At 59.8% G+C, this 11,447-nt stretch overlaps 1 protein-coding gene across 3 annotated transcripts in view; it reads right to left on the reverse strand.

Moving 5' to 3' along the window:
- The window catches only part of CSNK1D (casein kinase 1 delta), a 26,036-nt gene extending 14,789 nt beyond the window's left edge, over positions 1 to 11,247 (reverse strand). For 2 of the 3 annotated variants that reach the window (XM_081110420.1, XM_081110422.1), the window contains exons 1-2: positions 10,821 to 11,225; positions 5,282 to 5,392 (exon numbers count right to left, since the gene is read on the reverse strand). In XM_081110420.1, coding sequence (XP_080966546.1) covers positions 5,282 to 5,392; positions 10,821 to 10,896 — 187 coding nt within the window. In that variant the 5' untranslated portion in view covers positions 10,897 to 11,225. Of the gene's footprint in view, positions 1 to 5,281; positions 5,393 to 10,820 lie in introns of all 3 variants that reach the window. The other variant, XM_081110421.1, reaches the window with a different exon arrangement.
- Positions 11,248 to 11,447: the final 200 nt, after the last annotated feature.

The following is an 11,447-nucleotide window of genomic DNA, read 5'->3' on the forward strand; positions in this document are numbered from 1 at the left end:
GGCCGAGGCACCCTGGGAGGAGCGACATCCGAGTCTTCACACCAGGAACACTTGTAAGTCGTCTTCAGTATCCTCCGGCCAAGCTTTGTATTTTCTGCACACAGGTCTTATGTGGCTCAAGATTTATTCCTAGTCACCTATGGTTTGTATTTGGCTAAACTATTAAGAATTAAACTTCAGCTCGGCCAGTGTGGCCCAGTGGTTGAGTGTCAACTCTGGCACCAAGAGGTTGCCAGTTCAATTTCTGATCAGGGCACAGGCCTGGGTTGTGAGATCAATTCCCAGTAGGGAGTGTGCAGGAGGCTCACTAATGTCTCTGTCTCTCTCTCTCCCCCTCTAAAAAATCAATCACATTAAGAAAAGTAATTACACTTCAGTTTCTGGACTTCTCAGGGGCCAACAGCCATCTGACCAGGACCCTGGGGCTCAGCAGACTGTGGGCTCCATGTCCACCCAGCAGTTTGCAGGTGGCCGTGCCAAGGTGCTGGGAGCCGCAGCTGCTGCACGGGGCTGGCATCCGTAAGTGGGTCACCATGCACACGGGATTAGGCTTCCTGTCTGCGCCATGACCACGCCTGACCCCCGTGCACTGAGCCTGAAGGAGCGCGAGGCAATGGAGGTGGGTGTCCAGAACTCCAAGGGCCTGGAATCTCTCCAGCGACTGGCCCTGGTAGGTGTTCTGTCCCAGGGGTAGGAGATGGAAGGAGACAGAGACAAGCACCACAGCTGTGGAGGTCTAGACCAGGGCTCCTCAAACTGTTTAAACAGGGGGCCAGTTCACTGTCCCTCAGACCGCTGGAGGGCTGGACTATAGTTTAAAAAAAAACTATGAACAAATTCCTATGCACACTGCACATACCTTATTTTGAAGTAAAAAAACAAAACGGGAACAAATACAAGATTTGTATTTGCATGTGGCCCGCGGGCCGCAGTTGGAGGACCCCTGGTCACCGTTGTGCCAAAGAACCAAGCTGGCCCTCCAGCCTCAGAGGTGCCCCTCCCACCAGAGCACCAGCCACAGCTCACAGGGAGAGCCAAGCCAGCCTGCCGCTGGGAAGGAAGCGCCACAGCCCTGCCCCACGGCCGGGTTTCAAGGAGCATGGAGAGTGGAAAGGGTGGATACTGCGTTCAGCAGGGTCCACAGCATCCTCCTCCTCCCCCTGCAAGGGGAGCAGGCACGCCCCAGAACCTCAGCTGGAAGCGGCCTGAACAGGGAAGCTGTTTTCCTTTGAAAGAGAGGAGAACCTTGCCTGTGCGGAGTGAAGCAATGAGGGGTGAGAGCAGTGACGGCCCAACCCCAGCCCTGTCTTCTCTGGGAGGGAGGGTCTCCGAGCAGGGTTTTCCACCACTGGCTTCCTCGCTCTGGGGTCAAGTGCTGAGCTGCCCCGGCCAGTGGGTCAGGATGAGACAAAAGGGGGTGGCTGGGGACCAGCTGCAGGTCTGCTGCTCCTACACTCCTGTGCACCCCACTCCAGCCACCACCACTCCATGCTGCTCACTGGGACAACTGCGCTGTGGTCCACGCTCCCAGGCCAGCGGCCCCAGTGGTGTGCGGACACATCTCGCGCGACCCGCTTTCCCGCTTTCTTCCTGACGTACGTGTTCTGCACTGCTTGTTCTCCGGCCCATGCGCAATGTGAGGGCTGAGTCGGCAGCCGCTCAGGCCTGCACAGCAAGAACATGGTGTCCTGTCACCATGGAGACCACCTATCAGAGTGCACAGCCTACCCAACCAGCTGACTTTGCCAATCGGAGCTGCTTCTCGGGCAGTGCCCTCTTGAAAGCCCCACATCTTCAATGTATCACAGGAGACGGTTTTACCAGGGGCCCCAGGATGTCACCTCCTCCTGGGAGAATGGCAATGGGTGTGAACAGGAAGAGGCTAGACGAGGGTGATGACAGGCGAGGAAGGATTCCTGTTCAGACCCGCTTCCCCCACCAGGTCCTGCCTGGGGGTCCAGGCCTCCCACGTCATAGGGCTCACGTGTCTGTAAAACCCTGAGTTGGTCCGATGTTCTAAGACCTCTGCACCCATCCCAAAGGCTGCTGGCTACAGGAAGCAGGGCCCGGTCCTACACCTTCCCGGTGTGGCCCGAGGTGCCCGACAGCAGAGGGTGCCCTTGCGGAAGAACAGGGTGCAGCCTGCGTGCTGGCTCCCGGGTCGGGAAGGACGAGTGCAGCAGCACATCGGGCGACGGGAGTCTGAGCCTGCTCCGCCGCCCACCAGGTCGAGGCGCCAGGACTTGGTGACTGACCACCAGGTGGGCCCGGCTGGTGTAAAGACAACGTGTTGCTTTTCTCGTGTTCTGGGCTTCACTGTTTACACGCTCCTCCTCTACTGGGAAGACTCGCCAGAGCATCTTTGCCAGGAGGGTCACACCACGCAAAAAATCTGAAACACAGGCTTGCTTGGAGCAGGGTCCTGAGCCCTCCTTTCTTCTTTTTCTCCTCTTTCCCTATTTTATTTTTAAATATTTTTATTGATTTAGAAAGAGAGGAAGAAAAAGGAAGGCAGAAACATCGCTGTTAAGAATGAAACATCGACTGGATGATCGAGCCTGCAAACTGGGCATGTGCCCTGACAGGGACGCGAACCAGCAGTCTCTGGTGCCCAGGACGCCGCCGAACCAGCTGAGCCGCACTGGCCAGGGCACTCTTCCCTGTCTCCTATTTGGACCAGGTCTGTCCTAAAAATGGACTCCTATCCGCCCCCAACCCCATCCTCTATTCCTCCCTCCCCCAAGAAAAAGACCACACTTCTACACATTTAATTTCTGGGAGTCTCCATAACGCTTCAATGATTTGTGTCACATTCTGAAAAAGCTGGAAATAGTCCATCCACTGCTCCCAGCCTCCTGAGGTCAGACCATCCTTCCTTGATGGGATTCATGCAGGCACACCTGCCTTTAGATGGATCAGAGCTGCTTTAACCTCTAGTCCAAGGGCAGGGGGAGGGGGCTGCCAGTAGACAGGGGTCGAGAGAGGAAGGAAGGGAAGATGAAGTTGCAAGAAACTTTTGTCAAAGTCGACACAAGGCTGCTTCCTAGGAGACAGACGAATACAGCTCTGGATTCACTGCTAGGAACCAGAGCTTCGTGTGAAATCTTGAATTTATGAGGAGGAGAGGGAAGCATGGGCTTATCTGTCCTTTTCCAGACCCCTGTGGTTGGGGACCTGCAGAGTGAGCTGCGGTGCATTTTGCTGGACTGGTGCTCACTCCTCACCTGCTGTCCCTATGGACCACACGCTGACTCTTTCCCCGGGTCAGCAATCAGCGACCTGCAGTGCCCACAGGGACGCATGCAGAGGCTGGTGAACAGCAGAGCCCCTGCTCTCTGGGCAAAGCGATGCCCACTTCCTCTCTGCCGGGCGCAGCGTGGTCTTGGTTGCGGTCAGTGAGTTCACAGAACACTCCCAGGAGGCGCTCACTTTTCTGGATACAATTTCTCTAAAACACAGGCCTGCCCTGTGGCTGGTGTGGCTCAGTGACTAGAGCGTCACCCCGCGGACTGAAGGGTCCCAGGTTCGATTCTGGTCAAAGGGCACTTGCCTCAGTGGCAGGCTCGATCCCCGGCCCCGGTCGGGGTATGTGCAGGAAGCAACCAAACGATATCTCTCTCACATCGATGTTTCTCTCTGTCCCTCCCTGTCTCTTCCACTCTCTCTAAAAATCAATGGAAAAATATCCTCAGACGAGGATTAACAAAAAAATAAATTAAAAAATGAAGTAAAACACAAGTCTTACACCTGGATACCAGCCACTGAGGGTGCGTCTGAAACTGGGGGGACCCGGATCTGTGTGGAGAAGGGCCAGGGGAGACTGGGAGCAGTGGCACCGGCTCCTAGAGCAGGGTGCTGGCGGGAAGCAGTGCTGGCCCCAGGCACTGAGCTCCGTCTAGAGACGTGTCTGATCCTTCCGGCCGGGCGAGGGGTGCTCCTGCCTGTGCAGATGACAGGGGTGCCCTAGCTTGGGAGTTCAGAGGTGCTGCTCCTTAACAGTCAACAAGGCTTTTAAGTTGGGAGGTTCTATTCCACCCCCAGCACCAGGCTCCTGCCCCCCATGAAGGCCACATCCTGAGTCACCTCGTTCTACTTGTCACCACCTTAAAAGTTGTGCCTGCCGAAACCGGTTTGGCTCAGTGGATAGAGCATCGGCCTGCGGACTGGAAGGTCCCAGGTTTGATTCCGGTCAAGGGCATGTACCTGGGTTGCGGGCACATCCCCAGTAGGAGATGTGCAGGAGGCAGCTGATCGATGTTTCTCTCTCATCGATGTTTCTAACTCTCTATCTCTCTCCCTTCCTCTCTGTAAAAAATCAATAAAATATATTTAAAAGAAAAAAAAAAAAAAAGTTGTGCCTGAGAAACTTCCTTCTGCTGCGGCCGCTGGCGGGCAAGCACCCTGGCCGGGTCCTCTGCGGGCCTCTCCCTGGGACGACAGGGGCAGAAAGTTTTCACCCGAATGCCAGTCGAAGGCCTCTCTGCTCCCATAAACGCAGGAGGGACACGTGGACAGCCTGTGCAGGGCCAAGCAGGACCGTGTGCTGCTCTGGTCGTCTCTGTTGCTAGAGACACCTGTGCTGCACCGAGTGCTGGTTTCCAGCAGCAGCAGCAGAGACCCCGCTGCTGTGAGGAAAGAGGTCACAGCCCTGCAGGGAGCCCCGGGGAGTGCCCCCCAAGAAGCGCCCCGGGGCTTCCGAGGAGAAGCAGCGCAGCATCCTTCCCAAGGCCCTGCGCCCAGGTCCCTTGGGGAGCAGCAGACAGTCCTCTCCAGGCTGCAGCGCCTCCACAATGGAGAATCCCTTATACACCCCACCTCCTGCTCCATCTGCGAAATTATTTTCAACTCCAGAAAATTCTAAAAGTTAGACTCTGAGGTCAGGATGGGTGCCCTTTGCATCAGGACCCTTAGGCCCCAGGGGAGGTTGGGGGACAGAATTGGGACAGTTAATTCAGCTCAAAGGGGTTGCAGTAGTTTCACTCAGAAAAGTCTGAAGTCACCCCCCACCCCAGTTTGTGAACAAACCATGTGACCCAGCTGGCACAGAATGACCAGCAGTGCTGGAGTCAAAGCCCACGCTGGCCCTGAGCTCAGACACTGTCCCGTGCAGACCAGGGAAGCAGTGCTTGAGCCCGAAGTCCAAGTGAGGAGGCCTCTGCAGCCCGCCTGACAGCTGGGTCCAGGTGTGGGCATTTTCCTCCCTTTCCCCAAACAAGCCAGAGGCGTTGGCTCGGAAGCTGCCCCCAGCCCCCTAGTTGTCTCTTGCAGGTCAAGGCCATACCTCCTCCCTGCATCATTTTGTAGATTTTGCTCTCGATGTGGAGCTGAGGGTGTTTGGTTTTGACACATTCAAGCTTGATGGCAACTTCTTCTCCCGCCACAATGTCCGTACCTTGCAAAGGAAGAAAAGCCAGTGTTAATTACCAGGCAGGCGCCCACCACCCAACCCCATGTCACACCGCCAGGAACAGGAGCGCTGTCCGCATCTCCCAAGGACCACAGGATGGTCATGCTCCACTTCCTGTCGTGAGAGATCAGTGGTGCACAAACCCCGTGGAAAAGGACCCCTTTCCCCTTTGAAAACAGGGAGGATTGAACATGTATAGGAAGTCTAGTTGGTTTCCCACCCCCACCTCCGCAGGGGCCCACTCAGATCATGTCACCAGAGACCGAGAAAGCCGACGGGTGCCCTTCACAGCCTCCCATCTCCCCTTCCTATCGCCCTGTTGGGCAGCCCCAGGGCGACTCCATGTGTCCCTGCGACACCTTCCGTGTGGCCCCTCGGCCCCGAACTGCTGGGACAGGCCTGTGTGCGTGTGTTCACCGTTCTCTAGAGCAGTGGTTCTCAACCTTGGCTGCACATGAGAATCACCTGGGAATCTTTTTAAAATCCTGATTTCTGGGCCTCATCCTCCGGAAATTGTTTCTTTGTTAATAATGTTGTGGCCCCACCCCATAACAAAGAAACAGAATTTCCGGAGGATGAGGCCTGGAAATCAGGATTTTAAAAAGATTCCCAGGTGATTCTCATGTGCAGCCAAGGTTGAGAACCACTGCACTAGAGGGAAGGCTGGTTTCATCAAACACGTGACCCCAGCCCACCCAGCCCAGGATCCCGCTCCCGGCCCTCTCAGCAGTCAGGCACTCCTCAAAGGGACGCAGATCCCCAGGTGGCAGCGCTCCTCCCTGACCCGTCACAGCCAGGCCACGGGACAGAAGGGGGAGGGTGGTCTCAGTAAGCCTTGTGCTGCGAGGCCACAGGACAACACTTGTGTTTCTTACTGACACTGGACCGGGAGGATGAACTCGTTTCCAAAGCCCTGACTTGACCTATGCAACGTGGACCTGTCATACACCTTTGTTAGTTTTGTACTGAAACTGGCAATACAACGTATGCTGATACCTCCAATTATCAGCCCATGAGTTTTGAGGTAAAATTAAGAGCTTTTATCTGCAAATATTTTATCTTTATTTTCCTCCAATAATGACTTGCAAACCCGACAATCACCCCCTCCGGCTTCACACGTGAATGCTCCAGAGCTCCAAGCTGGCGCAGGCCCCTCCTCGAGGCGCTGTAACTGGAGGGCAGGAGTCCTCCAGGCCGAGGGCGAGGGCGCTGCTGGCTTCCTCACAGGTGCCCTCCAAGCACGAGGCCCTGGGAGCCTCCCCAGCAGTCGGGTGCTCGTGAACCGCGAACACCGGCTCCGGCGGGCGGACGGAGCCTGGGACACTCCCTTCCCCAGCGCTCGCCACCTCCGCCTGGCTGGGAGGCCACAGTGCGACTCGTGAGGGACCGTGGGCATCAACGGGTCATGGTCACAAAGCACTGAGACTCCCACCCAGCAAGCATCACAACAGTGACCGCCTGCAGGAGAGCTGCCTGCGGAGACTAGCGTCCAGTAAATGCCCAAGACCCCAAAGAAAAGTCTCCTCTCATCGCTCAGATGCTGCAGGGGATGGGCCACGGCTAGTGAGCCTGAATCCAAAACCGGTCACCAGTGCAGATCCAGTGGGATATTCCCCACCGACCGGCCTCTCCCGTGGCCTCCAGGTCTGAGAGCTTCCTTCCCGTTGCAGAGACGCTCGGGCCCTCAGAGACACAGTGCAGGTCGCTCTGCCTGCCTGCAGTTGGGACCAGCTACCCAATTACAAGAGAAATGACTTCACCACAAAACGGACTGTGCACATGGAAAATGAACTCCAGAGTTCCTGTGAGGGAGGACCTGGAACCCTGAACTGAACCAGCCAGCGCAGGAGGAGCGGATGACTCATCGCACCAGTGACATCAGCAGCTCCACACATGCATCACTGCCGTCCCAGCCAGGACACAGGCCCTCGATGAAAAAGCAGCCTGGGCGTTCGAGAACTACCTACCAGACGAGTGCCTCCGGGAAGGCACCAACACTCCCAGCTCCACTCACTGGGCAGGGAAAGCTAACACAGAAGAGTTACCCCTGCAAGACAGTCTGTGGGACACATGACCACAGGCAACTCTGGAACACACAGGATTCCCTCCTCCAACCATGGTGTCCAGCCTGTGCCAGGATCACACCTGCACTGAGCCGGCCCCTGCCAGGATCAGAGACATGAAAATCTCCCGAGTGTAGGAACTCCAAGAGAAGGGCTTCACATGGGCTCTCGGCCACATAGACATGAAGGTGGTGCACACCATGGCTGCCTCCCCGGGAGGTCCCACCCACTGGGTGGGAGTCCGAGCAGCAGCCCTTCAGGTTCTGTGCATTCCATGGACACCAACCATCAGAGGCCACTGGGTAGAACCACCTCTGCAGTCAATAGAGCCCCAGGATTCAGGCGGTGCTGCTCCAAGCCTCGTCCCCAAACTGCCCAGAGCAGGGGGGACACACACAGGACAGCGAGAAGGCACCACCATCTTATTCTGCACGTGTTGCTGTGACCAAGTGGAAACTGCGAAACCTGGTGCTTCACAGCGGTGACTTGTGGCAGTGCTTCTAGGAACTGAAGACACCACCGCGCGCTGGTTCCAGGTTCAGCACCCCGTGTTCTGTTTACGCTAAGGTGCTTAGCTCCCAAACAACCCAACGCTCAATCCCCATCAGGCAAAAGTGGGGCGCCTCGCGAGGCAGTGGGACGTCTATGTTCAGACACAGGTCAATGCTGGTTTTACGAAAACAACACTGTCCCTCAAGTTGCCCAGACAAGGCAGATGGTAAATAAGTGAAACGAGCCACAAGCTGGGCCCCGTCCTGGGACAGGGAGGTCACTCCCACTGAGTGACACCCACGAAGAAACAGGGAGGCCCCGGAACAGCAGGCAAAGGTCACCCACAGGGTAACCTTTGACCAAGCAGCTGATGCAGTGCCAGGACCTCTCATTAGAGCCCTCAGCCACCACCCTAGAGGACGCAGGCGATGACCTACTATGTGTTCCACACCTGCCTGGTGCCACCAGGAGCATGAAAATCAGACATGAAGAGGTTCCTAAACTTTAGCGCCCAAAAAGGTGTTTGGACATGTTGTCAGGTGGACAGAATAGTCCACCCGGAGATAAATGGACAGAGCAAGTACCAAAGCCAAAAGCTGGCAAAATGAAAACCTCCATTCTGACACCAGGAATGCGGTATCCCAGTCCCCTGCCACCAGAAGACAGACAGGGAGGGGAACAGCTCGGTGAGAAGGGGCTCCCCGCACCCCGAGAGCCGAGCAGCCCCGGTGCAGACCACGGCACCACCACACAGGCTGGCCCCTCGCACAATGCCCGCACACACTCTTCTTCCCCAGTGCCCACTGGTCACACTGGGCTTTGGAGCACAGGGTCCATAGTGGGGACACTGACCCCTCCCTTATTTCCAAATGTCATCACATGGGTAAGGGTGCCCTGACAGCGAGTGAAGGGCTTCAGTCACCCCAGCAACCAGGGCTGACGCTGGTGGAAGCTCAGACGGAGGGAGGCCCGCTCCAGCTGAAGGACAGCCTTTCCCTCCTCCTGTCGAAGGAATGGAAGCACAGAAAGTCCCAGTGGACCTCCATGACCCCAAACGCCAGGCTCACAACAGGGTGAGTCTGCCCGGTGGAGTCCAGAGCGTTCTGACCAAGAGCAAAGTGCCGGCCTGAGAAGGACCAAGGAAGGACATACCGACTTCCAGATGAGGACTCGATGCCTGAACAAACAGAACGAAACTCCGGTCCAGATGACTCAATCCATCCTTTGCTCTTTGGACCTCATCTTTGACCCTTCACTACTGTAAGTGCTGAGCACCTTCAGGCCCACCTTTCAGCCACGAGATCTCTGCACGCTCCGCGCCTCTGGGCAGCAGCAGCCCGAGTCCACGCAGGTGGGCAAGGCCCGCTGTGCTCAGCCCCACACAAGGAACTCCCCCTGAACCCCGGTGCCTCTCTCTGAAGGAGGCAGGAGAGAAACGCCACCCACCCTGGCGAGACCCACGAGAGGGGCCCGGCCCACAGGGAGAGGAGAGTGGAGACGAGCAGACGGGGTCCCGCCGGGCTCCCACCCCGAGGAGGAGAGCTGACACCTCGGAGAATGGCTCGCTGACAGCTCTTCCGCGCGACTCTCGGACACCAGGCGCTGTCCGGCAGCCTCAGACCAGAGGACAAGGACTCAGACATCTACTCTTGATGCCCGCAGAAGGGCAGCTCACGGGCTGGCCTCTCCGTCCAGCTCCTAGGTCCCAGGCTGGAAGTGTTGCCCAAACCCCCCTGTTCTATAAATAAGGCGAACAGCTCGCATTTACGCAGCCCTTGGCCGCCCAAAACGCTGCCGAGAAGGCGGCCGGCTGACTGCGGGGCATCAATATTTAAACAGTAGAATCCAAACGTCTCCAAAGTGTATTTTACTCGGAGGACAGTGGGAGGAAATACAGGTTCAAAGGCAGCAAGGCAGCGTGCGGCGGGGTCCCCTGCGGGGGGCGCAGGGCGCCCAGCAGCGGTTGGGCACCTCCCCCGGTGGACCGGGCCGGAGGGGCGGGGACAGCCAGGCCGGACCCTCCTCGACAGTCCACCAGCCCAAGCCCCGCGGGAAGAGCTCACCCCCAAACTTGCGCAACGGCGGCTCCTCCGCACCCACGCCGCGGGCCTGCGGGACGGCCCACGGGGGAGGGGGCGCCACCGGCACACAAGCCCCGGAAGCGCAGGGCGTCCGCGGTGGGTGCCCGGCCGGAGGGGCGCAGCCAGCCGCTCCGCACACCTGCGCGTTCTTCCCCCGGAACCGGACACGGGCCAGAACGTCCCGCCCCAAACAGTTTTCGGACCCGCCCGGCCACTCCAACAGCCAGGGCCGAGCTCGCGAGGACAGCGCGGCGCCGCGGCCGCCTCCGCCGGCCAACGTCCGACACGGGCCGGGCCGCGGCCCGCACCGCCCGCTCCGCGTCCGGGCGCCCAGCGCGGAGCTGGATGCGCAACACGCCCTCGGCCGCCGCCCGCCCGCCTGGCCCGGCGCGTCGCGAAGGGCAGCGGGGGCCCCGGCGCTCCGGCCACCGCACCCAGCCCGCCGCACGTGCGCAGGACGCGGGGCCGCGCACCGCCACCGCCTTTGTCTGTCTGCGGGCCGCCGGCGGGGCCAGCGGGGCCTCGGGCCGACCCGGGCCACCCCGCAGCGCCGGGCACACGTTGGGCAGGTGCCCCCGGGGGGCGGCGGCGCGGGCCGGCCCGGAAAGGCCCCAAGTTCCTGCTGGGAGCCGCGGGGCGGGGTCCCGGGGACAGATGCGGGGGGCGGAGGGTGCCCAGACGTGGGGGGGGCGGCCGGGACCGGGTCCCCGCGGCCGGGCCGGAGGGGCCGAGCGGACGCCGGCCGGGGCGGCCCCGAACCAGGGACGGGCGCCTCACCGAGATAGATGTCTCCGAAAGAGCCGCTGCCGATCTTCCGGCCCAGCCGGTACCTGTTCCCGACTCTGAGCTCCATGGCGGCGGCGGCGGCGGCGGGCCCGACTCCCTCCTGCCCTCCCGGCCGCTTCCTGGGTCTGAGCTCGGGGAGGCGGCGCCGCCGCTACCGCTACTGCGGGTCCGGCTGCCGGCTCCGCCCCCCTCACGGCCCCGCTTTCACCATCGCTTTCCAGGCGCCCAGCCGCTCCCAGAGCCACAATACGGGGCGGATGGGACAGTCCGAGCGCCGCCGCCCCTGCTCCGGCTCCTGTCGAACACGCTTGCCCTCTCCCCGCCACGGATGGACTCGGATCTTCCGGGCCTAAATTCCCCTTCAGCTGCCTGAAGGAGCCGCCGCCATCGCGCTGTGACGTCACTTCCCCTAGCAACCTGGGGGCGGGGACTCGCTGCCCGAGGGGCGGGGTTTCGCTATCCGGTGGGCGTGGCCAAGCGGCCTGAGGGGCGGGGCCGAGCTGCCCCCGCGAGCGGGGCGGGTCGTGCACGCCTGGGCGTCCTCGCGCGACCCCCGGACCCCGAGCCGGCCCCTCCTCGCTCTGCTCCCCGCCCCCTGCTCCCAGCCCCAGCCCCGAG

Source organism: Myotis nattereri (assembly GCF_964212035.1).
Source record: "Myotis nattereri genome assembly, chromosome: 16".
Classification (NCBI taxonomy): Eukaryota; Metazoa; Chordata; class Mammalia; order Chiroptera; family Vespertilionidae; genus Myotis; species Myotis nattereri.